Consider the following 27,535-nt stretch of genomic DNA (forward strand, 5'->3'; position numbering starts at 1 on the left):
ATCTTTGTCCCCACAGCTTGACCCATGAGGGTTTGAAAGAAAGAATGAATGAATGAGTGAACGTGACCAGACGAGGAAGGCAGAAGGAAAACTTTCCGGGATACGCGGGTAGGGAGGGGAACAACGTGTTTACGAGCCTGCCACTCGCCAGGGAGCCTCTGGGAGCACGTCTGAGCTGGGCTCCTCCGGAAACAGACACCGAGGCAAGAATTCAAGTGTGGGTGGTTATTTGGGAGATGGGGCGAGGGCGGCAGGCAGCCAACGGGGTGATATCAAGCCGGTGACCACCATGGACCCTGGAGGGAGACTGGTCCCACTGGGGAGCTCTGGGAAGTTGGTGGGGTCACGTACAGCTCCTAAGAGTGACTCACCTGAGGGCCCAGGGGGCTGGGGGTGCAGTCGACTCCCCAGGCAGAGAGGCAACGCTGGCAGCTGGAGGCCAGCCAGCGAGCCCAGCAGGACGCCAGCAGCACCCGCTCAGGCTGTGCCCTTCACCCACCGCAACTGCCGTGGTGCCCCCGCCCTGGTCAGCCCCAGAGGGGTCTAGACCTCAAGCTGGGAGCCCACCCCCCTCTCTCCCACTCGGGGAAGCGCATCAGCGGTCAAGTGGGTGTCCTCCTATCAGAGGGGTAGCCAATGTATGTGCTTAAGGAGCAGCAAACCCCGCACAGTCACCTGCTCACTCACAAGTGAGTGCAGATCTATCTCCATGTGGCCACAGACCGAGGGGGGCACAGCGGGTTAGACAGGGCGAACCCGTAGTGGGGCTCACGGGCGAAGACGGGGCTCTGTCCTCTCTCAGGTGGAGTTTGGGATCCCTGTGGGCGGCGTGCAGAGGCAGCGCGCACAGGAATGGCACCCAAGCGGCCGCTGTGGGGAGCAGGTGTCCCGCAGGTGTCATGGCTGAGCCCAGGGGGAAGCCTGGGAGTGGAGGTGGGCAAGGGGCTGTGTTCTGGCAGAAGGAAGGGCAGGGGCAAAGCATTGGAGGACGGACAGCCTGCCCACACCAGGACTGGCGTGCGCAGGAGGCGTGGGGATGGAGCTGGAGGAGCGAGGGTGCTGCCCAGCATGAGGTGCTCGGGGATCTTGGGCGCATCCCGGGCAGTGGAGACTCTGAGTGGAGAGCTCCCCTCTGAGTCCCCTTAGACAGCCCTGGCTGGGGGAGGCTGGGGGCGGGAAAGAAGTGGCAGGAGACAGAGGCGGCAGGGAGCAGGCGGTGGTCCAGGGCAGAGAGCGCTGGCCTGGGCCAGGCAGTGGCTGTGGGCCAGGGGCCAGGGCGGAGAATCTTCAGGACTCAGAGACCAACCACCTTTGGGGGTTGAGGGAGCAGGAAGGGCTCAGGAGTTTCAGCCTTTGTTACATGGCATGGAAGGTGCCATTGGCCAGCGGGGAAGGCACTGGTTTGTGGGTGTGCGTTGAGGGCAGAGGCCTGAGCTGGCCCGCAGGCTGTGGGGTGGTGGGGGCTCCAGGGGGCGCGTGGGGAGGACGGCCTGGGGCTCGGGAGGAAGAGGAGCCTGAGAAAGGCAGTCAGAGGGGAAGGGGAAAACCAGGCGAGGGGACCTGGAGACAAGGCCCGCCCCCCCCCCCCCCCCCCAGGGCTGGGGAGAGCGCGCGGGGATCAGGAACGAGAGCTGGTGTCCACCTCCTGCACCCACTTAGCCGCAGGTGGAGGGAGCTGTAAGCACTAACCCAGGGGTCCTCAAACTACAGCCCGCGGGCCACATGCAAATACAAATATTGTATTTGTTCCCATTTTGTTTTTTTACTTCAAAATAAGACATGTGCAGTGTGCATAGGAATTTGTTCATAGTTTTTTTTTAAACTATAGTCCGGCCCTCCAACGGTCTGAGGGACAGTGAACTGGCCCCCTGTTTAAAAAGTTTGAGGACCCCTGCTCTAAACAGATGCGTGCTTCTCTCTTAGGGGTGGGAGGTGCCGAGCCAGAGCCCCCAGGACACTGGGAGCTGAGGCGGGGGAGGCGATGGCCGGGCAGGTGGGCCTTTACTCACGCAAACATTTCTTGAGCGCGTCTACATTTTAGCAGCTTGGGAGACACCACGGAACAAAACAGATGCCGAGCTGACGCTGGCGGGGAGGAGAGGCCAGAACACAATAAAGCTGATAAAGCTGTGAGCTGGGTAGTCTGCTGGCCGGGGCAGGTGCTGTGAGAAATGGCAGGGGACTGCAGCGGGCTGGGGCTGGGCCAGGAGCAAGCTGAAGAGGAGGTAGCATGGGAGCAAGGCTGGCAGGAGGAGGCTCGCTGGCACCCGGGGAGAGGACCGAGGCCCGGCCAGAGGCCCAGGACAGAGCTCACCTGGAGCCTGAGGGGCAGCCGGGGCCAGTGTGGCTGGAGCAGAGTGGGGTCGGGTAGGACGTGAGAATGGGGTAGGAGGTGAGAATGGGGAGAGGCAGGCAGGCCCACTGTGAGGGCGGCATCTGTCCGTGGGGGCGGGGGTGGGAGTGTCTCAGGGAGGATGTCCTGAGGAGTTTGGGGCGGTTCTGGAAGAGCGAAGGGCTTGAGCAGCTGAGTTCGGTGAAGCACATGGTGCTGGAAGACGATTAATCTCCGAGATGGGAAGGGGGCCAAGGCCACTGCGCACTTGTGTGTCTGCTCAGTTCCTGGCTGGGCAGCCATCTCTTTCTAAGACGCTGCCAAGATGTTGGCCTTGTTTGCTCCCCTGCACAGCCGGGTTTATGGGGCTTGATTTATGCTGCCTCTCGTCCCGTTCCTCTCCCTAAATATGGGCAGGTTGTGGGTGAGGGTGGTGTCTGTTAGTCCCAGCATGGGCCCCCTTCAGAACGGCCGTGACCTGTACATGGTATGTGCGTTGCCCTTTGTCCTTTGACCTCTAGAGAAGAAACCCAGGAAAGGCCGAGGGAAGCTTCCAAACCAGGACGCTCACACGAGGGTCTCTGCTGACGTCCAGAGCGGCCTGGGGACACCACGCCCTCCTTCTGGGCGCTCCTCTTCCAGGAAGGCCCTCCTCCTCGAGGCCTGGAGGCTGGGATCAGGAATGGGTTGCTCCAGCTGCCTGGTGGGCTGTGGGTGGCCGAGCAGCTGCGTGGTCCCTCCACCAGGAGGATGGCTGGGCTCAGGACTGTGAAATTCGGATTGTGCTGGAAGTGCAGTGACCCTGGACACCCAGAGAGCGAGTTGATTCCTTCCACCTGGCGCTCTCTCCTTCCCCTCCCCTCCCTTTTCTTTTTTATTTTTTAATTTATCTTTATTGTTGAAAGTATTACAGATGTCCCCTTCTCCCCCCTCCCCCCCCCGTTGACCCCTCCCACCCCATATTGGCCCCTCTTCCTCCCCTCACTTTCAAGCCCTCTCCCTCATACTCCTAGTTCATACTTTTCCAAATTCAGATGAATCCTCCCGCCACACACACGCCCATTTCTTCACTCTCTCCCTCTCTCCCCTTGAGCTGACTCGTATCCTACCTGTGGTTCTCAGGCACAAGTAAAAACACCCCCTAGTGTACATGTGGAAGTGTGTGTTGGGGAGGGGGTGTGTTCATGTTTAGGTTGTTGTCGCAGAGACTGGGGGGTGGGGAGGAGCCTCGGGGAGGGCTGGTGGCACTGAGTGGACAGGGGCCGGGGGTGACCAAGGTCATACCAGGGACAGTTCTCCACCAAGAAGCCCCTCCCCATACAACAGGTCCTGCTGAGAAACTGCAGCCACAGGCCTTGTTTCCAAGCGGCCGGATTTCCAGTCCCGCCTGGTGCCCCCAGGAAAGTTGGGTGTTTCCATTTTTGGAAACCTCAGTGAGGGCCCTGCTACTGTGGGCGACAGTTCCTGTCTCTTTCGATGACTGTTTCACTCTTGTCTGAGAGCGTGGGGCTCGTCCACATTCTTTTACCCACCATTTACCAACAGAGGCACAGAACGTGCAAGGCCTGGTCCAGGTGCTCGGGGGTGTGGCCAGCATCGCCGAATGGGTCCAGTGGTCTCTGATGACCACACTCACTGGCAGGCCCCCCGGGGGCAGAGAATGGGGCCGCTTCATCCTGTGTACGGCCCGCAGAGCTCACCTGGCCAGTAAGTTCTCATGTGCTGATTGGACCCCAGGACTCCAGTTGTGCCTGTGTGGACGTTCTGATTGGCTGGAGGACAGGGCTCTCTGCGTCCATCACCAGGGCTCCTGTTCTTCTCTATGCTTTGAGTGCTGATGTATGAACTTGAACTTTTACACACAGTCTCATGTGGTCAGGTACTTCCATAGACTTCATGTTTTTGTGTGTGTGTTTTTAAAATTTTCATCCCTCATCCGGTCTTAGATCCGCTACCCTAGAGGAAGAGCCCGAGGCCGGGTTCGGATGTGTGTTACTGTTGAAGGAATGTTCTCTGGAGGAGGCCGGAGGGGAGGGAGAGGGCAGGACAGGAAAGCGAAGGAGCCGATCAGGGTGTGGTTTCAGCTGGAATCGCACTTCCTGGGGGCCCATTGGCCCATGAGGAAGCCTGAGGCTGGGGGCAGCTCTCTGTGGCCACATCTGTGAGTCATCAGCTCTGGCTGCCCAGTGACCTGGGGGCACCAACACACCTGCTACACATCCTCTTAGACGCGGGGACAGCCTCCATCAAGCAAGATACTGCACAACGTGCTCGCAATCTCTTGGCCCAAATGTTGGCAGAATCGATTGCTGTGCAGACCTACCAAGTTTTATCTCACTGCTTTTGAGATTTTTAACTGTTTCTCTGAGTTTCTCCCCATTTTGTTCCATTCATTCCCTCCCTTCCCCCCATTTCCACTGAACTTGTGCTCCCACCAGGACCAAGCCCAGTGCCCTGAAGTGCCCAGCTCGCCTCAGAGACTTGGAGGGTTGCAGGGCTCGGTGCAGAGGGTCGGTCCCCAGAGCCCTAAGCCACAGCCTGGGAGCCAAGCCCCCCTCCCGGGGGCCCCACCGCGGGCGGAACCCTGCATTCCCTCACGGGCAGAAATACACAAAGGATTTTCATCTCTGAGAGCATGCGGCCCTATGACCAGCCAAGCAGTTTATCTCCTTATTCAACTCTCAGTCTCTGTCTGCGGCCACGTAAAGCCCCGTGGGATTAACCACTCTGACCTTCCCCCAGGTTCCCGGAGAGACTGCGGGAGCCGGAGACAGCGGCGGGGACGTTTATTAAGGACTGCTGTCTCCGAGGTGCAGCCATTGAGTCAGACGGCTAATTCCTTTCTTGCTTGTTTTGTTTCTTTACGCACACATTGCACAGTTTATCCGCCTTCCCCTTGGGAGTTATCCTACTGGCTCTGGCAGTTCTGTCCCTGCCCCTTGAGCTTCTATATAGATCCCTCCCTACAAGGGTTGGAACCAGCGTGGTCAAAATGGGGAGCCCACACTGTGGTCAGAAATCGGGGTTTTGCCCCGGCCAGGTGGCCCAGTTGGTTGGCGTGTCATCTGGACACCGAGAGGTGGTGGGTGTGATTCCCGGTCGTGGCTCATGCCCAGGTTTCAGGCTCCACCCCGGCCGTGGCGCATCCAGGAGGCTTGAGAAGAGCCTCTATCGTTGGGCCTTCGCCTGGGAGAGATGGCGAAGCTCTGCCAGGCGGGCCAGGGAGGGGCATCCCTTGGTTTCTGTCCTTCCTCCCACCAGAGAAGACCAAGGCAATCTGAGCCACGCCTGCTCCTCGCTCCCCGGTTTCTGTGTCCCCGTTGCCAGCAATCAGAGGAGGCCAAAGGCACCCGTTTCCTGGAAGGGACGCTGGCCTGTCCCCTGCCCCTCCGGCGTGAATGGGCTCCTTGTTGTCATATTTAGAATGAGCCGGACTGTGGGTGGCAGAGGCCCATTGTCCCCTGCATTGGCAGAGAGAATTATGGGTGCCTGGCAATACAATGCATTCTCCTCTTCTTGGCCTCGGGCACAGCCAGTTCCGCTGTGCGGCCTCTTGGGAGCCAGGGGTCACCGTGGAGGCAGTTGGCTTGGAGGCTTAGGTTCCAGCTGGAAGGCCATCAAGCTTCCCTCCTTCCATCCGCTGGGGATGGTGTGGTGCCCTTTGGGAGGCCAAGCCAGGTCCGCGCTGTTGGCTGTGCCCGGCTTAGAGGCCTCTGTCTCTGCACCAAGTGGAGGAGGGAAGGGCCTGGACCGCTCCCGGCCCCTGGTTTTCAACCAGGAGATTCTGTTCCCCAGGGAACATTTGGTCGTCACAGTTGGGCGGGGTGCTCCAGGCACCTAATGGGCAGAGGCTGGGGATGCCCAGGACACCCCCAAGCAAAGAATGATCCGACCCAAGATGTCAACAGGGCCGAGGCTGAGGAAGCCTGCTCTAGGCCGAGGTCACGACCCCGCTTGGCCGAGGGGTGTTTGAGGCCCAGATTCTTGAAGTGCATGCAGAAGTTTGAGGGGTCTCCAGTGCAATGCCAGAGCCAGGTTGTGTGGCCTTGATCTTGAGACTGAGCTGCTTGTCCAGAAAGAAAAGGAAGTTCCCAGGCCGGGGCTGGTTGCCCAGTCTCAGAATGCTCATCCTTCGGACAGAAGTTGCCCATGGGAAGTGGAAGCAGCGTTCTTGTGGGGCATGGGCCGGCCCCGTTTCATGCCTGTGGTACAACTGCCCATCACAGAGGATGGAGCCACAGAGCAGCCTTCTGCGCTGTTGTTATCTGAAAGGCAAAGTGACCACTTTTGAGGTCACACGTGTCCGCTCAGGAGGCCGTGTGGCTATTAAAAGAGTGAGTGCGTTGCCCGGCCGGCGTGGCTCAGTGGTTGAGCATCGACCTACGAACCTGGAGGTCACAGTGGGTTCAATTTCTGGTCAGGGCACATGCCAGGGTTTCGGGCTCAATCCCCAGTGTAGGGCATGCAGGAGGCAGCTGATCAATGATTCTCTCTCATCATTGATGTTTCTCTCTCTCTCTCGCTCTAACTTCCTCACTGAACACACTTTTTAAAAAAGTGAGTGTGCATGGCAAGAGTGGGCATTGGAAATACCCTAGCTCAGCAGAGACCTGAGTGGTTGGGTCCCCCAGTGCACCCCTCTCCTCCCCCTCCCCCTCCCTTTCTGTCCTGGATGCCCCAGCAGTGGCTGCTGAAACCTCACAGCTCAGCTCCGATCCCGTCGCTCTCCAAGCAGCTCTGTGACTTTACCTCTTTGGCCCTTAGGGACCCTCAGAGTCCTCACCTATAAGATGGTACCAGTAATTCCTGCCTGGTCTGTCCCGGGAAGAGGGGATCTGAGAATAACATTTAAAATCGAAGGGGGAAAGGTGCTTTGAAAACAGCACTGTGGGCATATAAGTGGCTCTCATTTTGCCGCCTGGGGGGCTAAGTCTACCCTTGGCTGCCTTTCGGGGAAGGAAAGTGGATGTGTCCCCTCCCCTCAGCCTGGACCAGCGCCGTCAGTAGCCTCGCTGTGTGACATCGATGGCCTATATCCGTGCCACCCGGCGTGGCAGCCGTTGGCTGCATGTGGCTACTGAGCCCTTAAAATAGGGCTAGTGCAGCCAAGGACCTGGACTTCTCATTTAACCTTTTTAAATATTTCACATGTACGTGGTCACATGGGGCTAGTGGCCACCACAGCCGAGTGGGGTCGTGGGCCATCCGTGTGGGGCTGGTTGCTTTTTGCTCCTCAAGACGATGGCTTTGCTCCAAAGCCACCAACGTGTCAGGCTCCTTTCTTTTTTGTTTTGAACGAACTGAGCGGCCGTGGTTTTCTCAGCTGTGTCTCCATCCCTCCTTGGTCACAACCCGGCCTCAGTCACGCTCAGCTCCACCCCACAGGGCCTTTCCCACAGGACACAGGCTCTGCCCAGGGAAGCAGCGCAGGGCGTCCGGGAAGGGGCATCGGGACACAGAGAGCTCCATGGGTCCTGCGGGCTGTAATTTCATCTCCTTGGAAGCCAGGCCAGGATCTCCCAGCGCCTCGTGACCTCCTGTCTAAGGTTCCTGGCTGGAGCCTGTCCTCAGAGATGGAGAGGATTTTAAAGGACATATTTCCAGGGGGGACAAGGGAGGAGGCCAGTGGGAGCCTTACCTCAGGCCCCGTCTCCCAAAGGCCTGGGCCTGGGCCTGAGCCTGCTCTGGAGGGGATGCTGGAGGTTCGTTTACTTCTTCCCGACATCACCCACCAGCGGCAGAGGGCTCCACAGGCGCACCTGGCACCTGGCGGTCACTGGTTAAGGACTCCGGGTTCTGGGGATGTGAATTCTCTCTGTTTTTTTTGGGCACCCCAGCAGCCCCGGGACAGCCTTCCAAAGAAGGGCCCCCAGGAGAGTGGGGTGTAGCTGTACGCCCCCCGCACCCAGGCAGGTGGGAGGCAGCTTCCGCCTTGTCACCTGCACCCACCGCCACCGCTGCAGCAGCTGACTCTGAACACCAACAAGCAAAACAGCCCCAGAAGCACCAGAGGGGACGGTGGGAGGGAGGGGGCCCGTGGCTTGGAACCGCCAGAGGAGGAAAGGCGCCGAGCTGCTGACACCGAGGGTGAGCCTGTCATCAGATTAGGAGCCAGAGTCTTAGAACCTGGCACCCAGGTGGCGGCTGGCCCTGCCCTGGGCATCAGCCTGCTGCGTTACAGGACTGTGAGGCAGCGTGGGCAGTTCCTGGGGGTCCGCCCTAAATCTGCCCAGATCCCACCGCTCTACTCAAGGGCCCAGACCTGCCTTTGGAAGACAGTTATAGTGGCAACCCCATCTTCTTTTTTTAAATGCTTTGAGTTTTGAGAGAGAGAACAGGAGAGGGAGAGAAAGGGAGAAACATCGATGAGAGAAACATCGATTGACTGCCTCCCACACGCCCCCCCACCGGGGTTCAAGCTCACAACCTGGGCGACCTCTGGGTACATGGGATGAAGCTCAGCCAACTGAGCCGCACTGGCCAGGATAAACCCATCCTTTTTGGGGTGCCCCTGCAGCAGGGCCCCAGGAGGACAGCTGACACATTACCGGGTAGATGCTCCCCACCAGCCTTCCAGAGAATGTGTCAGCCGCGGACTGATGAGCTATCATTTTAATATATATATAGTTTTTAAAAAGATTTTTATTGATTTTTTACAGAGAGGAAGGGAGAGGGATAGAGAGCTAGAAACATTGATGAGAGAGAAACATCGATCAGCTGCCTCCTGCACACCTCCTACTGGGGATGTGCCCGCAACCAAGGTACATGCCCTTGACCGGAATCGAACCTGGGACCTTTTAGCCCGCAGGCCGACACTCTATCCACTGAGCCAAACCGGTCAGGGCAATATATTTTTATTGATTTTAGAAAGGAAGGGAGAGGGAGAGAGAGACAGAAACATCAATGATGAGAGAGAATCATTGATCGGCTGCCTCCTGCACACCCCCAACTGGGGATCGAGCCCGCAACCCAGGCACGTGCCCTTGACTGGAATCGAAACTGGGACCCTTTGGTCCGCAGTCCGACGCTCTATCCAGTGAGCCGAACCAGCTGGGCTCATTTTAGTGCGTTGTCTGGGGTCCCTTAGCAGGGGTGTGTGGTGACGTTAGGGCCCACAGGTGGGTCTGCCTGTCCTCTGTGCCTGTGCTGTCTCACCACGTTGTCACTGTCAAAACTCCCAGAGGACAGCGCCCTGGGCCACCTGCCTAGAGACCTCCCCCCGGGCATTGGTGAGACCCTGGGAGTTCAGGCCCATTCTAAAAATAAAGTGGGGAAAAGTGGAGCGTTCACTTGCAAAGTAAAAATCTGGGATGTCGTTTCAGACTACAGTCGGGCCTTGACTTACGAGTGTCCCGACTAACGAGTTTTTCGAGATACGAGCCGTCTCTCGGCCGATTTTTTGCTTTGAGTTGCGAGCTAAAATTCGGGTTACGAGCCAGCTTCAGATACCCCACCGCTAGTTGGCGCAGCGAACATCACAGTGAACGCCACAACATCAGCCCAGCATCACGTGTCTCACTCGTTCACTTTAATGATTTGACATATGAGTAATTTGAGTTATGAGCTCGGTCACAGAACGAATTAAACTCGTAAGTCAAGGCCCCACTGTACTTGCTTAATCTTATCTAAGAATCTCCAGTAAAGACCATCCTGGTTAGGTAGAGGTAGACCTACTTTTCTTGTAAAAGTAAATACGTTAGGTTTTGCAGGCCATACAGTCTCCATTGCAGCTACTCAACTCGGCTCTGTAGTCAGAAAGCATCCATGACAATAGGCAAACACATGGTATGTTTTTGTTCCAATAAAACTTTATTTACAACAAGAGGACCGGATTTGGCCCGTGGGCACTGGGCTGGGCCATCCTGACCCCTCCTCACAATGGTTACGGCTGTTTAGACAGAGTAGATCCCACGGGACGGGGCGATCCTGAGGCCCCATCCGCTGTGAAGCGCCCCCTGGAGGGGGCGATGGGGACCCAGCGCCAGCCAGGGGCGCTCCTGAGGCCCCATCGCTGTGAAGCGCCCCCTGGAGGGGGTGATGGGGACCCAGCGCCAGCCAGGGGCGCTCCTGAGGCCCCATCCCTGTGAAGCGCCCCCTGGAGGGGGCGATGGGGACCCAGCGCCAGCCAGGTGCCTGGTGCTTGCTCTCACAAGCAAAGATGGGCTCACTGCTCTCAGTCCACTCCCGCGGGCTCCCGCGTTCGGAGTATTATTCTGTCATATTGTCCTGCCCCATTTTGTGCCTAAGCATGCACACAGGTCAGTGTCCCGCCGAGGCAGGAATCACAGCGAGCTTTTTCTAGTGGCTACTGACTCCGTGTCCGTCCCACAGACTGTAAGCGTCACCAGGGCAGGGTCCCTATCTGTTTTGTCACCTGTCATGTCCCCGGAACCTGGCCCAGCACATGGCACGTAGTGGGCTCCTACCAGGCGTGTGCTGAGTGGATGGATTAGCACTGAATGAGGAGGGGTCGGGGCAATGAGGGGGCGCTGAGGTCACCCAGAGCTTTCCCGAGGGCACCCTCATGGCTCCTTGCCAGCGCTGCCTGTGCTGCTCTAAGGCCGGTGAGCTCGGGCCTCTGGGCAGCAGTGAGTCCTGGGGGGAACAGGTGGCAGATGTGGGGAGGGTCCCCGGGCGCCTGCAGCCACCAGGAGAGCCGTGCTGGGTCCTGGCCCTGAGGAGCCCACAGAGGGCTGCTGGGCCGTGAACAAGGGGAGGCGTGTCCTGCAGTCGCCACCAGACGCGGCGTTAATTCCACCCGGCAGGCCTGCCGGTCTCGCCTCTGCCCGGCCTCCACCCACCTCTCTCCCTGGCATCGGGCACAGCCGTGGCTGCCCTGCCCTAGAGACTGCAACCCAATTCATAAATTCCCTTCCTAATTGGGCACAGGGACGAGGAGACATTATTAATAATGCAGGGGCTGTTTCATGCCCCGCCAGGAGCCGGGCCTGAGACAGTCCTTGGTGACGAGCAGCCACCCTGCCACCGCACTGGGCTCCGTGCCCAGGACGCCGGGCAGAAGTACATAAAGCAGAGGAGTGAGTGTCCCGGGAGCTCGGGCCCCAGGCTGGAGTCACAGATGCGAGGACCCGGAGCCGCTTCAGGAGGGAGGCCCCGGGCACCAGCCAGGGGAGCAGAGAAGCTCGGGGCGCCAGCTGCCTGTGCCCCCCTTCCTTCCCCGCTAGCCCAGGCCAACCCAGCGGACCTTCCCATGGGCTGCTGGGCCCTAGTACCACCTCCTTCTCCCCCAGGGGAGATGGGTGCTCGGGGTGACCAGTGTGCAGGGTGACCGGTGCTCAGGGTGACCAGTGTGCAGGGTGACCAGTGTGCAGGGTGACCAGTGCTCAGGGTGACAGGTGCTCAGGGTGACAGATTGTCAGGGTGACCGGTGCTCAGGGTGATGGGTGCTCAGGTGACCGGTGCTCAGGGTGATGGGTGCTCAGGTGACCGGTGCTCAAGGTGCTGGGTGCACTGTGAGGCCTGAGGCTGTCTACTGCGGGAGCTCCCTGGTGGGCCTGTTCCATCCCACACCAGCCCATGGAGGAGGCTCTGATGCTTTCCCCACTCACTGTGGGGGGAACTGAGATGAAATCTGAAAGATGAGATGGTTTTCCGAGGGTCAGAATCTGGAATTTAGCTGTAGGTCCCGATTCAAAGCCAGTGTGGATGACGCTGTGCTAAGCGGGGGAGGTGCCCCAGGAAGAGGGGCAGTGACAGTGATACTGGGGAGCCAGGGCAGGCCTGGCATTGGGAAAGGGGTGGGTGGAGAGAAAGGGCAGGGGGAGAGGGGTCAGAGAGCGCAGGCACGGGACTTGGCCTCTGGTGGCCTCGCTGGAGCAGGGCATGCCCACCCGCTGGGGCCTGGGCCTGAGAGGGAGGTGGGGCAGGGAGGACCGAGCTCACTGACGGATGCTTCCTGGACAGGTGGGTGCGTGAGGGTTGCTGCACACCCCCCGGGGGGAGTGGCTGAGGAGAGGCCGAGGGCAGGGGGATGTTTGGGGCCAATGGGACTGCAGTGGGGGTGGGGCCAGGGGCCCTGGGTGACTCTCCCTGTGAAGCCAACAGGGAGTCCCGCTGGCCGGCCTTGTGTCCGGCCCTCTGGATCCCCAGGACAGTGGGTGGTGGGGGCACTTAGGGCTGCCTGCTGGCAGAGCCCCTTGCGGAGACGGGCCAAGACCCACGCGCTTTCACAGGCAACAGTTTCCATCTGCCTGGGACGGGAGGCTCAGCCACAGCAGCCCCGCAGCCCCGCTGGCCAGCAGGAAGGGGCCCCTGCGCCAGGTTTGGGGGCAGTGTGCCACTTCCAGGGGGACCGTGGGCAAGAGGCAGGTGGCCCCCAAAGCAGGCCAAGCACACCCTGCCTCCCCTGTACACTGCTCACCCCCAGCCCAGGCTGAAGGCCAGGGACCCCCACTTACACTGCAGTGTTCAACCTGCTTCCCTCCTGCAGGGTGGAGAAGGGGTGCCCCTGGCTTTTGGAAAAGGCAGTCACCTCCCCCCACACCCCACACCCCACACCCCAGAGCGCTGCCCCCTGTCTTTCTGTTCAGTGCGGGCAGGGGATCGTGCCTTCAGCAGGCACTCTGGCCTGGGGGGGAGTCAGGAAGACTTATGAAAGAGGGGGTGTCTCTGTACCGTACCCAGATTCCCACGGGCAGAGGAGGGGTGGAGCCCTGCCCCCGAGCTGAGAGGGGGACGCTCAGTTTTCTCCTGGTCAGTTCCAAAGGGGACTTCCTCCCTGGAAGGGGCCTCGGTCCCCCAAGTGCCATGTCTGCTCCTGTGCCTGTGGCTTTAAAGCCCAGCCCACTGCCCTAACCGGTTTGGCTCAGTGGATAGAGCGTCGGCCTGCGGACTCAAGGGTCCCAGGTTCGATTCCAGTCAAGGGCATGTACCTTGGTTTCAGGCACATCCCCAGTAGGGTGTTTGCAGGAGGCAGCTGATCCATGTTTCTAACTCTCTATCCCTCTCCCTTCCTCTCTGTAAAAAATCAATAATATGTATATATATATATTAAAGCCCAGCCCACACCCTGGCACCTCGGGGAGCCTCACCAGGAGCCGGCCCACGGGGGAGGGAGAGGCCCTGGCACAGGCCTCCTCCAGGATGCCTGGTGCCCATGAATGGACAGCAGGGCCTCAGTGGGCCCTTGTGCAGGGAGACAATGGGCGCTGTGTGAGGGTGGGGCGAGAGGGAGGAGGCTGTGGGCCCTGCCCCCAACGCCGCCGCCTCCACAGTGGACTCGGGCTGGGGACACTGAGGCAGTCACAGGGGCACTTGGTCCCTGGAGGAACCTCCGAGAACCCTTGTCCTTGTGGTGCCTGAAGGCAGTACCGGGAGCAGGGCTGGGAGACATGGGGCCCAGGGTCCCCCTCCTCTGAGCCCCAGAGTCCCCTTTGTCCACGGGGCCTAGGAAACGGCCTCTGCCACCAAGTGCGTTAGCAAAGCTCCTGGGCCCGCGGGTGTCTCAGGGGAGTGGCGAGGCAGGACCGGCAGACCAGCTGGGAAATGCTCCCCACACGTCAGCACCGCGTGTGCTGGGGCCCGAGTGTGCGAGTGGCCGAGGGGAGGACAGGCTCACCTCGAGGACCTCGTGGATTGAGTAGTGACCTGGGGCCCTGCAGCCCCCGGTGTCAGATGCTTTGTCAGTGACAGACTCGGCCGCCCCGTGCAAGCTGAAACAGCTGCACGTACCCACCACGTGGACCAAATCCAAGGCGGGGGAGAGCTTGCCCCTCTCCAGAAATTAGCTTCAGAACTGATGTTGATGGCCCAGCCAGCGTGGCTCAGTGGTTGAGCATCGACCCGTGAACCAGGAGGTCATGGTTCGATTCCCGGTCAGGGCACATGCCCAGGTGCAGGTCAGGGCCCATGCCCGGGTGGCCGGCTCCATCCCCAGTGGAGGGCCTGCAGGAGGCAACTGATCAATGATTCTCTCTCATCATTGAGGTTTCTATCTCTCTCTCCCTCTCCCTTCCTCTCTGAAATCAATAACAATATATTTAAAGAAAAGAACTGATGCTGATGAACCTCCCTTTCTCTCCTTCCTGCCAGGGTCCCCCATGAGCCCTGCTTCCCACCCCCACCCTCAGAGGAAGCGGATTTAATGCCTCAACTGAGAGAATGAGAGGTTCTGTTATTTTTCATGGGAAATTAAACCTGACCCTGCTGTCAGTTGGCTCCTGCCCAGGGAGGATGGATGGCCTGGCGGGCGTGGTGCTTAACCCCTGCTGGGATCACGCCGCCTGGCTGGGGGCCAGCTATGATGTCACCTGCTGCCGGCTGGGGGTGGGGAGGGCAGAATGGGTCACAGAGCCTCATCTGGGTGATGGATGGCAGCGAGGCCACCCTGGTGGCACCGTGATGGTGCACCTCTGATGGGCCAGGCCCCGCTCGTCCAGGGAGACTCAGGCTGCCCCTCTCCCTTTCAGCTCCCAGCTCTACCTCGTGCCCCGCGGAGGAGAGCTGGTGGTCAGGGCTGGTGATCGTCATCGCGGTATGCTGTGCCTCCCTGCTGTTCCTCACTGTGCTGGTCATCATCTGCTACAAAGCCATCAAGCGGTGAGTGTCCACTGGCTTGGAGCCCTGAGGGCACCCCAGCCGGGCTCAGGGGCTACTCCACCCACCCCCACTGTGGGTTTTTTTTTTTTTTCATTATAAAAATTGTCAAGCATTTAAGAAGCAGAAAGAATGTGCCAGGAACGTGCATCTACCTTCACTCTGATTCAACAGTTACCGAGATTTGGCTAATATTTGCTGCATTGCTTTCCTTTTCCTTTTAGCTCTTTGTTTGCTGAAATATTTGAACGCTGATTGCACACCTCATACCCCCACCGTTTTTAGGGAGTTCAGCTCGGAGGCATGTGATGAGCACCAATCATAAGTCAGGCCCCGTGCAATAGAAACGACCCTTCCTCAAAATCGCAGGCCCTACCGTCGTCGGGCTCACTCAGAGCCTCGGAGAACGGAAATAATCCTCGCGGGGTCGGCAGGGGAGCCACTGATGGGAGGCACCATGCTGGTTTGGAGTGGAGACTGGTTTTGGAGTCCGTTTTAAATTCAGGCTCTCGTTCAAGCTGTGTTACCAGGAGGAAATCACTTGACCTCTCTGGTCCTCAGTGTCCTTATCTGTAAAATAGGGGGAAAGAATAACAACCTCGTACTGTTCCGAGGAGTGGTGAGATGCCTGCTTAAATAGTATGCACCATGTGTGTCCCTGTTGTGCCTGGTATACAGTAAGTGCTCACGAAGTGCTGCACCAGCTTCCATGTTTCAGTAGTCTCAGAGAGAGGCGGGATGACAGGGAGAGAGAAATGCTTCTCTTGGGAGAAGAGGGAGGTTGAGATGCCTCAGAGAAAGTTTGCAGTGAATGGGACACCTAAGTTGGGTTTTGAAGGATGAATAGGAGTGTTCCAGTGGGGTCATGAATGATCCAAACAGCAAACTATCTTCAGTAACACTCACTGTCATTTCTGTAACCACCATCTCATCCTGCCTTTCAGAAGAGGTTAGGTGGCACCTAGTTGAGTTGGGGTTTGCTTCACAGTGTGGCTGTTGTTGAGGTCTGGGGAGGTTTGGGCTGTGTCCTGGGCTCTATGTGTGGCAGAGTGGGCGATGGTGGTGTGAATGGCGCCCCCTGGAGTTACAACACAGAAGTTCTGCCAAGTCCCTTGGTAAGACTGGGAAGTCTTATCAAACTTCCAAAGAATGGCCTCCCTAGCCAAGCACAGGGACCTTGGGGGGAAGACAGAATCAAAAGACCAAGAGAAATGTTTCAAAACACCAAAGGGCAATAGGGATGGTCAATATACTTCCAAGAAAGTTCTTTTTTAAATGCCCTATGGCCCCAAGTTCAATGAGCTATGTTAAGAGCAATTATAACACCTAAAATATTTAACTTTGCCCTTTTAATCAACTGTTCTATGTGATCTCACTTCAATAATTCAAAGCAGAAAGAGTGAAATATCAAGTTAAAGTCTTAAACAAATGCACAGTAAGGCACCCAGGGTGAAGGGACGCATCAAGCCAACAGCCTGGGAGTTTGCTGGGGACTGGGCCCAGGTGACACAGCTCCGCGAGGGGCAGGCCATGTCCGGGCACCTGCCTCCCAGCCAGACCCCCTTCTGTCCCCAACACTCACGCTGCAAGACACTCCCCCAAGTCAATAAATGGATAAATAACAAGGGCGTAACCTCAGCCAAGCGCTGGGCTCATCGCTCCACCAACCGTCTCTCGGGTCACCTCACTGCATCTTCTCCCGATCCGTCCCATTCCACAGAGGAGGAAACCGAGGCTCAGAGGTGTGAGGGAACTGCCCAGGGTGGCACAGCCCGGGAGCAGAGGAGTCAGGATCTGCACCCAGCACCAGTGATTCCAAAGGCAGCCCTGACCGCAGCTCCGTGTCAGTGTTACTGTTGAGTCCCTCTCTGGTGTTGGGCTGAGAACAGACCTGGCTCTCCCTGCCTGCCCTTCCTCGAGGGTGCCTGGAAAAGGGGGTGGTAGGGTGTGTCTGAAGCCAGAAAAACAGGTGGACACAAAGGCCCCCAGGACCCTGTAATTCAGGGACAGACCAGGCCTCAGGAGTCAAGGTGGAGGTGTTGGAGTCTCCCAGGGCACAAGGTCAGCCCGATTCCCAGTGTCTGGTGGGCGCCTACTGTATGCACAGGCTGTGCAGGTACAGAGACAGACAGGACAGGCCTGTGCCCACGGGCGGCTCACCTGGCTGCAGGGCGGTGGGGGCGGGTGCAAGAATGGCTGTTGGGAGGCAGGTGGGATGGGCTGCAGGAAGTCCCTGGCAGCCTGCTGTGGGCCCGGAGGAGTCCGTTAGCTCTGATCAGGGTGATAGCACATTTGAGCTGAGAGCCTGCTGCCCTGGGATGAGGATTGTGAGAAGCAGAGCAGGGGAGGCACTCCTGGCAGAGGCACCGTGTGAGCAGAAGCACCAGGCAGCAGGAAGCCGCTGTGACCCGGGGTGTGAGGCTTGGTCCCGCCTGGGACTTGGTGGACTGGGAGCTACTGAAGGGTCTTGAGGAAGAGTGTGCAAGATCCCCCCGGGCACTGCCAGGGATTGGGGCCCTACTTCCATCAGGGACCCGTTCCCACTCCCCTGTCCTTCGGAGACAGGCAGCGGCACCTTTTTAAAAAGCCCAGCTCTTCCAGAGTCACTCAGAGTCACTCTGCCCCAAACTTCTGAGAAACCGCTGCTTCGAGGGAAGAGGGTAAAGGGAATATCTGACTGGCAGTGCAGGCAGCTGCATGCGGGCTGGCAGCAGGGCTGGGGTCTCCCAGGAAGGCCTGTGGGGCTGCCACCCACCTCCCCCCAGAACAGCTGGAGAGGCCTCCTGTCACTCTGCCTTATTCTGCAGGCTCTGAGCTCTTGGTTCCAGGGTCTGTTAAAGGCCTGGAAAGACAAGGAACCCACCCGAGAAGGCTCAGTTGATCCCTTCCAGGGGCTTCCTCCAGATGAGGTGGGTGGGGCTTCCTCCAGATGAGGTGGGCGGGGCATCCTCCAGATGAGGTGGGCGGGGCTTCCTCCAGAGTGTGGGCGGGGCTCGAAGATCCTTGGAGCAAAGGAAGCTGGTGAAGCGGCCAGACCAGCAGCAGTGGAGCGGTTAGCACAGCTAGGACAAGGGCCAGGGAAGGTGCCAGGGGAACAACTGAGCCCAAAGCAGGAAAGGAGGGGGAGAAAATGCCCCGACCTTGCCCTGGCGCTCCGGTCTCCTGACGGTGACTCCCATTGGCAAACCCAAGAGCAGGGGGTCCCAGGAGAGGCAGCCCTCAGCATCCAGGGGCACAGGTTGGACGGGGATGGTGCATGGAGACTGCATCACAGTCCCTTTTCGGCCCCAACACCGTGATCTGCATTCTCCTCTGGGCAAGACCTGGGGACATGGGAATAAGACCCAGCCCCCCACCCAAGACCCTCATCATCCAGAAGAGCTCCCAGAGCTACCCCACCCCCAGGCTCAGGAAGAAGGCCTTGCCTCCTTTGGCCACCCATGGCGCGGGTCCTTCACCTCCTGCCATCGATTGCCATTAAGCCACTTGACAGCCATTTCCTCCTGATTTACAAGGTGTTGGCCGAAAGAACAATAAAGGCTGCACAACATGCGGCTGATCCTGCAGACCATTAATTGCAGACAATAAGCCAGCGTGCTGCTCCCTGGGAGTGAGCGAGCTCGGTGCGTGTGCCTGAGCGTGGCTGGGCACGCCCGTGATTGCGGGGCTCTGGTGCCCACCGGCTTCTCGTGGGTGAGCCACTTCCAGTAGAACGGGCACTTTTGAACGCCCAGGTCTCTTTGATGCTATCTGGCACCATTGACCACCCCAGGACTTCTCGGTGAGTCATTGCTGGTCCACAGGTATTTATTGAGCACCTACTGTGTGCTGGGGACTAGATGAGGTACCAGGATGTAGAGATAAATGAGACTGAGCCCCTGCCCACTCCCCACCACAGCCCAATGGAGAAAGCAGATTACACACACACACACACACACACACACACACACACACACACATGCACAAACACACACACGCACACCAGCATAGTAATAAATGAGGTTTTAAAAAACCATGAATACTACGAAGGGGTGGGGGGAACCTCAGAGTAATGGGGGAGAGGAAATGGGGGGTGGAAATGGGGTTGCTTGGCCCACCAGAGTCAGGAGTGTGTGCATGCCTCTTGAGGGGGCTTTATGGTTAGAGAGAATGGTGAGGGCTTGTACGCCCACTCCCACCTTTTAATTTAACAGGCCCTTCCGTGGGGGTGGGAGGCAGAAGCAAGCAAGCCGGGCAGCCCTCCCTTCCCAGGCTCCTCAGAGCTCTTCTTTGCCGCCAGCTTCCCCAGCAGAGCAGCAGGCTGGGGGTGGGACCTGTCACGTGGATGTCAGCAGGGCCCAAGAGGTGCTCCTGGGCCCTGCCCCCCCAACCCCTACCTCCACCCCGACCCTGCTCCATGCTGGTGGAGGCAGCTTCTGCAGAGGCCCGGACCACTGGCAGTTGGCGGCGGCGGAGCTGTCAGCTCAGCACTCCAAGCAGACGACGACATGGGATGCTGCTGCTTCCCAGGCTGGGGCGCAGGAACGTGGGAGAATCCGCCCTTTGACGTGACGAGGCCAAGGAAAGGCTCACTGCCCTTTCTCTCGGTTTAGGAGCCAGGCTGTGTAGGGGCCTGCACCAGGGCGGAGGAGCCCTTCTCTGGTTTGTGGGGAGCAGCCCTGGCTGGCACCCGGCACCGCGGAGCCGGGCTGGGTCTAGCAAGTCTCAGGCACCTGCGGAGCCCCACGGGGCACACCTTAGGTAGGAAGGCTGTGCAGACAGGAGACCGCTGGCTGCTCCCCACCAACAGGAGCAGCGATGCTGACACCTTCCCAGCAGCCGTCCTGAGAGCTAACACACACTTATGGAGACCTACTGTGTGCCAGCGGCTCCTCTCAGAGCTTAACACACATTAACGTGTTAATCCTCCCAACAAGCCTATGAAGCGGACACCGTCATTGTGCCCGTTTTATAGACCAGGAAACTGAGGCATAAAGAGGTTCAGTGACTTGCCCATGGAAGGACACATGGGGGTTTGGAGGCAGAGCCTCCTCCTGCTATAGGAACAACTCCAGCATCCACTGGGCTCCAGGGTGTCCCAGAAAGCCTCCGGGAGGGGATGGGGCAGAGCGGGGAGCAGAGTGGTCGCAGCTGAGCTCCCGTGGAGGAGGGAGCAGACCCAGCCCACTTCTCCGAGGGCCCTGGGCAGCCGCTCTCTCCTTCACACGCTCAGGCTCCAGGATGCCCCAGGGGCGGGGGGAGAGGGGGGCTGCACCTGCCAGAGGTGCCCTTTTTGCTGGGTGGAGCCCCTGCCCAGACCCCCTTTGTCCTTTCTGGCCTGGGGAGCTGGCTGCGCCATTGAGAAGGGCCTGGGGCTGCCCCCTTGGCCTGTTCCCAGTGTCCCTCCCGCCAAGCTGGCCCCCCACCAGGCCCTCTGAGCCACCGGGAGCACACAGGGTGTCCAGGCCACAGCCCTTCTCCTGGCAGAATAATTCTGCTGACTTCCCACCTCCTCTAAGGAGGGTGGAAACTCTGGGTCCAAGGCTTTGCCTACACGCAAGGGAGTTCCAGACCTTCTTCCTCTCCCCATCCCCCCTCCAAGGCCTGAAGCTTTATCTCCCCTGCGGGACTTGCTGCAGACTCTTCAGCCCAAGACTGAGTATTTGTCAGGGAGAACAGCAGTGCGGGTTGGGCCCAGAGATGTTTGCTAGAATCCTGACTCTGATGTCCACCGTCCCTCGCTATATTGATGATACGTTTAGGGATCTCCCTTAGGTGGCCTCGCAGCAGGGCGACACGGGAGCTCCCTGTAGGAACATGGACCGCCGCCCCGCTTCCAGACCGTGCCAACTCGCCAAGCTGCAAACCCAACCCACCCGCCAAGCTGGCCTGCGTGAGGCCTCGGAAAGGCGGGTGGGATGGAGGAGGGAGGAAGGGACAGAGGTTCGCTCGGACTTTGTCATTTCCATGAGCCCATCGCCTACAAGGCACCTCTTCTGAGCCCTACCAGCCTGGGGTTCCAGAAAACGTCTGTGAGCATCTACCCACGTAAATTGGGGTTCTCAGACCCCAGGACATGGATGTGCTCTAGGGTAAAGCAAAATGAGCCAGGCTCCTTGGAGGCCTCTGAGGACTTCTGGAACCTCAGGAGGAGCCGGAGGAGGCCTTCCCACGCTGATTGGACACAGAGCCGGGGGCAGGGGAGGGACGCCTGCTGGGAATGCTGGTTTAACAGAAACACGGCTGGACCAGGACTTGGCAGCAGTGGGTGGTGGTCCGGGTTCACCATAAACCAGCCGCGGGACCTTGGGCAAGTCACAGCTCTCCCTAAGCCTCAGTTTCCCCATGAAGTGAAACTCAACTCCAGGCCTTGCTTCTTCCGGGATCACTGTGGGAAGGGACAAGGAAAGCTGTGGCTGAGAGCGCAGTGAACAAAGCGTGGCCACGTGGGAGGAGTGTCGGCAAGCCCCTCACTTTCTCGAGGAAGCCACGGTGGCCGGGCCCGGTGCCCAGCTGAGTGCACTTGGGTTTCCGTGTGTTTTGTGAGCTGATTCCGCTGCAGGAGAAAAGGAAGTTGACAGATTTGACCCCGGGGAGCCCTCTGAGCAGGCCTGCTAACCCCGCCCGCCATAGCCACCTCCCAGATCCCATGGGGCTTAGGCATCACCTAGTCCCCAAGTGTGCGCCCTCCTCAGGGGAGGTGTGGGGAGGCTCGGGGACACTGGAGAAGGCCTGACTTTCAGTGATGCCCGTAAACATTCGGTTCAGACAACTCACAGCGGAGGCCATTCAGGCTTGGCCCCGGCGTTACTGGGGACACAGGCATCAGAGCTACAGCCCCACGAGCCGCAGATCCACCCAAGAGGCAGCCGTGTGGCGTGGGATGGGGCTGCCCAGCACGGGGGTGGGGATGGGGGGGCCTAGATCAGGAGCTGTAGCCACTCAGGCCTGGGACTGGGGCAGCCCCTCCTGAGCCACTCAAGAGAGGAAAGGAGACTTGAATTACTAGAAGGTACTACTATGAGTCCAGAACCTCAGCCCAGAGCCTTCTCAGAGTCCCCCGCCTCTCCCCCTCTACCGCCCCCCGCCCCTGCCGCCCCTGGCCAAAGCCCAGCAGTCCAAGGACGCTAACCCAGCACAGCCTGGCGGGCCAACTGTGGGGCATGCTAACTCCCAGGCATTGATAACTAATGATGTCCCTCCTCCTCCCTCGCTGCCCCTGCCCCTCCGCCCGCTCCCAGGAAACCCCTGAGAAAGGAGGAGAATGGCACCAGCGTTGCGGAGTACCCCATGACAACCTCGCAGAGCAACAAGGGCGTGGACGTGAACAACGCCGTGGTGTGAGTGTGGCCCGGACCGCTGGCCCGAGGGTACCTTGGTGGCGCTAGTGGACAGGAACTGACACTGCACTTGTCCAGGACATCATTGCCTTGCCCGCCTCGAGCCTCGCAAAGGAGAAAGCATTCTCTTCCAGCCATGCCCCGGGGCAGGGGCAGCGCAGCCCCATGCCAGCCGGCTGCCTGCATGCAGCCCCCGGGCACCACCCCCAGGCTCCCCGCACCTCTCCTCTTGTGTTCCAGCCGCTGTCTCCCAGCTACTGTCTAAAGCACGCGCTCTGTCGAAGGCAGAGGGTCTGTCTGTCCGCTGAGTTGGGGGAGGCGCCCCCCTTTAGCCCAAAGAAAGGCAATCCAGGGGCCACTTCCCTGCCAGGAAACCTCACCTTGCCCCCAGGAAGCCCGCCTGCGGCTCCATTGACTGTGCCCTTCCCAACAGAAGCCATCGGCACAGCCAGGAGACGTCCCCTTTCTAAGGTGCTTCCCACACACCTGTCTGTCACCCCACCTGCTGTCATCTTCAGCCTTCAGGGCCCGCCTTCTCCCCCTGTCCCCACCCGCACCCTGGGCCCCTGGGTCCCGCCTGACTCCCCAGTCCTGCCACGGAGGGCTGAGTCCACCCTGCAAAGTCCCCTCCCTAGGAACTGACCCGTCCGTGTGAGCCAGGCCCTGCCTTCACTGGCAGGGGCCACCACTGTGCCAAACCCGCTGCGGGCGTCTGGCTGGGCCGAGCGGCCTGGCGCTGGCTCTCCGATGCTTCCTCCCCTGCAGCCCTGACCGGGGACTCAGAGCCTCTCCTGACAGGCCCAGGCCTCCCCTCTTCCAGGAGATGGCGTGCCTCAGTGGCTCCCTGGAGTCTCTTTCCAAGGTCTTAGGGTCTAAAAGTGGTTGGTGGATGAAGGGAAGGAAAAGGGTGACAGGCGAGGGACCCTGCAGGCCTGTTGCCCAGGAGGCCACCCACCCCTGTGGGCACATCACTCGGCCAGGGAGCCAGTGGCCCTGTGGGTTTGCATCCCCTGGTGGATTGGGAGAGCGCCCCTGACCCGTGGTTCCCTCACCACCACACCCTCGCTAGGAAGGGACCAGACGCATTAAATGGTCCTGCTGTCTGGCCAGGCAGCGATGCGTGTGGACCTAGTCCGCCTCCCAAACCACCAGTGGTTCCGTGGAGGGCTTGGGGCTGCAGGCGAGACCTTCACATCGAGGTGAGACGGACGGACTGAAAGCCAGTCCCAACTGGGGCTGAACTTGACACACCCATTGGCCGGAGCCCTGTGCCCACTGAGCTGTCTGTTCCGCTCGCTGTCTTTGGGAGAGCAGAGGGCAGAGGTGAGTGTGCTGTGACCCTGACCCTGACCCTGACCCTGTCCTGCTCTAGGTCAGCGGGGACGGGCTGAGGACAGGCCGGGATCCCCTCCCAGGAAGGGTTGTTTCTTCCCAGTTTCCCTTCTGTTCGAGGATTTGCTTGGGGTTTGGATTTGGTTTTGCTCTCCCTGCACACCCCAGCATGGCACGGTGCCACCGTGGCCTTCATTCTTGCCCCCGGCCTGGTGAGCACTTCCCAGTTCTCCTGCTGGATGCCATCACTTTCCCCGGGGATGCACCCCTGGGTGACAGACAGGCCAGAGGATGTGGGTGCTCAGCAGGCAGACCCCACTCCAGCACACTCCCCCCACCGGCAGCACCGCCTCTGAGTCCCCTGTCTGGTCCCTGAGCAGATGACTAGCAGGACCCTGGCCCTGAGCACGTGCCACCCTGAGCTCAGAAGTGATGGAGGGGCACCTTTGGCCAGAATGGGGGATCCTGGCTAAGGGGTCATGGAGAGGATCAAGGGGGGCAGGCAGACCCACTGATCCCAGCTTCCCTGACCTTGACTTAAACCTAAAAGCCCAGATTTTGCAATTAGTCTAATCCACCAGCCCCCAGCGAACCATCCACCAGGCTTTGGGGGCCCCTGTCTCCTTCCCGGGGACACAGCCAGAGCTCTGAAAAGCTAACCGTGGAGAGTAAATTCCCCCAAGTTGGGTTTGTCACATCTCTTCCCTGGGGTGTGCAGGGAAAACAAGAGAAGAGCTTTTTTTTTTAAGGATTTTTTTGAGAACCCCCAACCCAAGAGCCAGTCTGGGAGACAGCTCTCAGGGTGCAGCGGGAGAGCCCCGCGGATCTTAGCTTAGGTGACAAGCGTCCGTCCAACCGCACCAGCCTGGCATCGAGCTTAGAACTTTTACGTCAGGAACGTGCCTGTGGCCCCCAAACAGACCCGTCCTCAGCCTCCTCCAGACATGGAGGCCGAGAACGAGAAGCATTCCCTCTCTGCATTCTCTCTTTCCAGCCATGTCGCCTGGCGGAGCCCAGCTTTAGAATGGCAGATAGGACCTCCCAGAGTCTTCAGGTGTTAAAGTGGGAGCTTCTAGGTCAGGGGTGGGAGGTCTCCACCCTTCTCCCTGCCCAGGGCCATTTGGATATTTACCACACCGTTCACAGGCCATCCAAAGTCATCAACATGAAAATGAGCCTGCTCTATGTGGCCAACATTTCATTAACTCACCCCTGATGCCTTGGCAGGGCCACACCAACGGTTTTGCCGGGCCTTAATGGCTCGTTCCCCACCCCTGTTCTAAAGCAAGTTTTGGAAGAAAGACTAGTGGCTGTAAAAATATAAACATATATAGTTATATATATTTAAAGAGACCAATATATAAGCAAAATTACTGTACTCTACGAACCCGTGCAGAGTGTGACTTGCGTGGTTCCTAATGCATGAGTGTAAATATTTGCGACCTGCCTTCCTACCTGTGCCGGGCACGCGGGAAGCCGGCTCCTGGCCTCGTTCCGTCTCAGTGGGCGTATGGGCGCCCATCTGTCCACCGAGGAGCCCATGATGTTGATTTCGTGCTGAGACTTTGCACACGAAGTAGGACCGGCAGCGTTTGGGGGGGAGGGGAGCTGTTTGTTAATTACAGGGAAGAAAGCATCATGCCTTTTTTATTTTCAATAAAAATGTACTTGTAAAGATGGCTGCAGTTGTGGGGTGTGGTGGGGGCTCGGTCCTGGGCTGGGGTGGGAGGCGCGAACAGGCTGAGGGTGTGGGTGGCGGGGGGGGGGGGCGGTTGACCCTCCCCAGGACCTGCTGGGCACCCAGGGCTGGGCTGGGTACGTGGCCGGCTCGCTTCTATATGGTTTGTATCTAACACCCCAAAGCCGGCATTTATGGGGATTCTAAGGCTCCAAGCCTGTCCTTCATCCCCTCACCTGGCCACTTCTGTCCTTGACTCAGCTGAGAAGAAGGTGACCAGCCTTCCCAGTTTGCCTGGGACGGGGAGGTTTTCCCAAAATGTGGGACTTTCAGGGTTAAAACGGGAAAGGTGCCAGGCAGACAGGACAAACCAGGCACCTTAACTTGACAAGTGCTCGTGGAAATCCTGGGGGACAAGAACCAGCGGGCCCCGCTGGAGAGGAGACGGTTAGGCCCGCAGTGGGTGGCAGCCATCATTGACGTTACTGTCACTGTAAAAAGGCTGCCTGCCATCCTGGCTGGAGTGAGGGCTCCCCTGCCCACCAGCCACCGACATGGTCCTCCCGTGGAGGTTGCTGAGGACTCGGCAGACACCTCTAGTTTTGTGCTCACTCCGGTGCACCCCAGCCCGGCTGAACTCACAGCGGCAAGCGCCAAGGCCAGCCGGGCACGAGGCAGGGTTGGCGGCCTCGTGTGCGAGGCTCTGCCAATTGGCAGGCACCCTGAGACATGCAGGGAGCAGGGCGGGACCCTCCTCGCACCACGTCCACCTCCACCTCGAATCTCCGGGGCTTTTGGCCACTGGTTCCAGCGCTGGCATCCGGCACAGCCAACAACGACAGCGCTCGGCCGCCTGTCGGACTCACGCCTGTTCCCTGGGCTGCTCACCTGTGCTCCGCCACGGAGGCGTGGGACACTCCGAGTCACGCCTGGGCCCGGGCACGTGGCGGAGGGCCTGCCCTGACAGCGGGCGGCAGCAGCAAGGCTCCCCTGCGCGGGGAGCACCGCACTCGGTTCCCAGGGGTGACCTCGCTGTGGCCTTTGGACGCGCTGACTTGCCCACCCTGCTAGTGACCACCCACTGGGCCACCCACTTGCCCTTCTCTCCCATCCCCCACCCAGGCACGGAGCGCCTTCATGCTCTCTCCTCCCTCCTCCAAGACCAGCTCTCTAGGGTCCATCCTAGAACAAGCAGTGCCTCCGAGTGGGGCTCCCAGCTCCTCAGTATCTGCTTTTAATCCGTAGATGCCGCCTCTCCAGGCCCCTCTCCTCCCCCCCCCCCCCCCCCCCCATCCTATCAAACGCGCAGGACTCCCAAGCGAGTACTTTCCAGTCCCAATGGCCGGCTCATCTCTGCAGTGAGTTTGTCCTGTCAGGACCCTTGGCTCCCCCTGCAAGACCTCTTGTCATCCCACCTTCCTCCTCTCCACACCTGCCTCAAGGTCCCCTCACAGTCATCCCCCATGCCTCTGCCTCGGACAAGCGGCCAGTAAACCAGCAAGTCCTACCAGCTCGTTCTCCAGATCACAAATCCGTCTGCTTAGCTCGGCTCCCTCCACCCGGTCCCCGAGCCACCGCTTCTGCCTGGACGGCAATGAGGGCCCCTGGCCAGCCCTGCTTCACCTCTGCAGCCCCACGGCCTCTCCCACAAAAGCCAGAGGCTGCTCACAACAAGTCAGACTGTACCCGAGTTCAACGCCTGCCGACCAGTTCCCACACTGAAAAGTAACGCCGCAGTCCTTACGGGGGCTCACAAGGCCCTTCCCACCTGGCCCCTGCTTCTCCCTCACCCCTGCCCGTCCCCCCTTCCCCACCCCTGCTCCTGCCCTCACAGACGCCAGCCCCTGCCCAAGGCAGGTGCCCACAGCCACTGCCCTGGCTGTGCTTTCTTCCGCACCGGGCAGTCTATTCCAGCGCTTTGCTCTCACTCCAGCGCTTTTCTCCACCTAAGAACCTTCTCTCCACTAAGAACACTTGCTTTCTCCTCCATGGCTGGCCCAGGAAATATCTGGATTGATTAATGAATGAATGAACGGTGGGCTACACATTTAACATGCAGCATAAAGAAAAGAATATAGCATTTTATTTCACATAACTTCAGAACCCCCACCTCATTGAGTGTGGCGGGCAGGGGAGTCGGAAACCTTGAATTTGCAAATTGATGGTGTCTGGGTCTCTTCCGATTTAGCGAGTCCCTCTCGGATAGGTTCTCAGTCCGTGAGCCCTCTTCCAGGTGCTCTCCTGGGCAGGTGTCTGGCCAACCGGGGGAGCAGGGCTCAGGCCGCACAGTGTCACCAGGGTCCTGGCAGGTCTCTGCTG

General features: G+C 59.3%; 1 protein-coding gene across 3 annotated transcripts in view; it reads left to right on the top strand.

Moving 5' to 3' along the window:
- Nucleotides 1-25,205, top strand: part of LOC139010214 (proline-rich membrane anchor 1) — a 40,200-nt gene extending 14,995 nt beyond the window's left edge. For all 3 annotated transcript variants that reach the window (XM_070414403.1, XM_070414395.1, XM_070414413.1), the window contains exons 4-5: nt 14,761-14,890; nt 22,108-25,205. In XM_070414403.1, coding sequence (XP_070270504.1) covers nt 14,761-14,890; nt 22,108-22,210 — 233 coding nt within the window. In that variant the 3' untranslated portion in view covers nt 22,211-25,205. The remainder of the gene's footprint in view (nt 1-14,760; nt 14,891-22,107) is intronic.
- The last annotated feature ends 2,330 nt before the right edge of the window (nt 25,206-27,535 follow it).

This window comes from Myotis yumanensis, unplaced genomic scaffold (genome assembly GCF_028538775.1).
Source record: "Myotis yumanensis isolate MYYU_CA2020_CCGP unplaced genomic scaffold, mMyoYum1.0.hap1 SCAF_1, whole genome shotgun sequence".
In the NCBI taxonomy this organism is placed as follows: Eukaryota; Metazoa; Chordata; class Mammalia; order Chiroptera; family Vespertilionidae; genus Myotis; species Myotis yumanensis.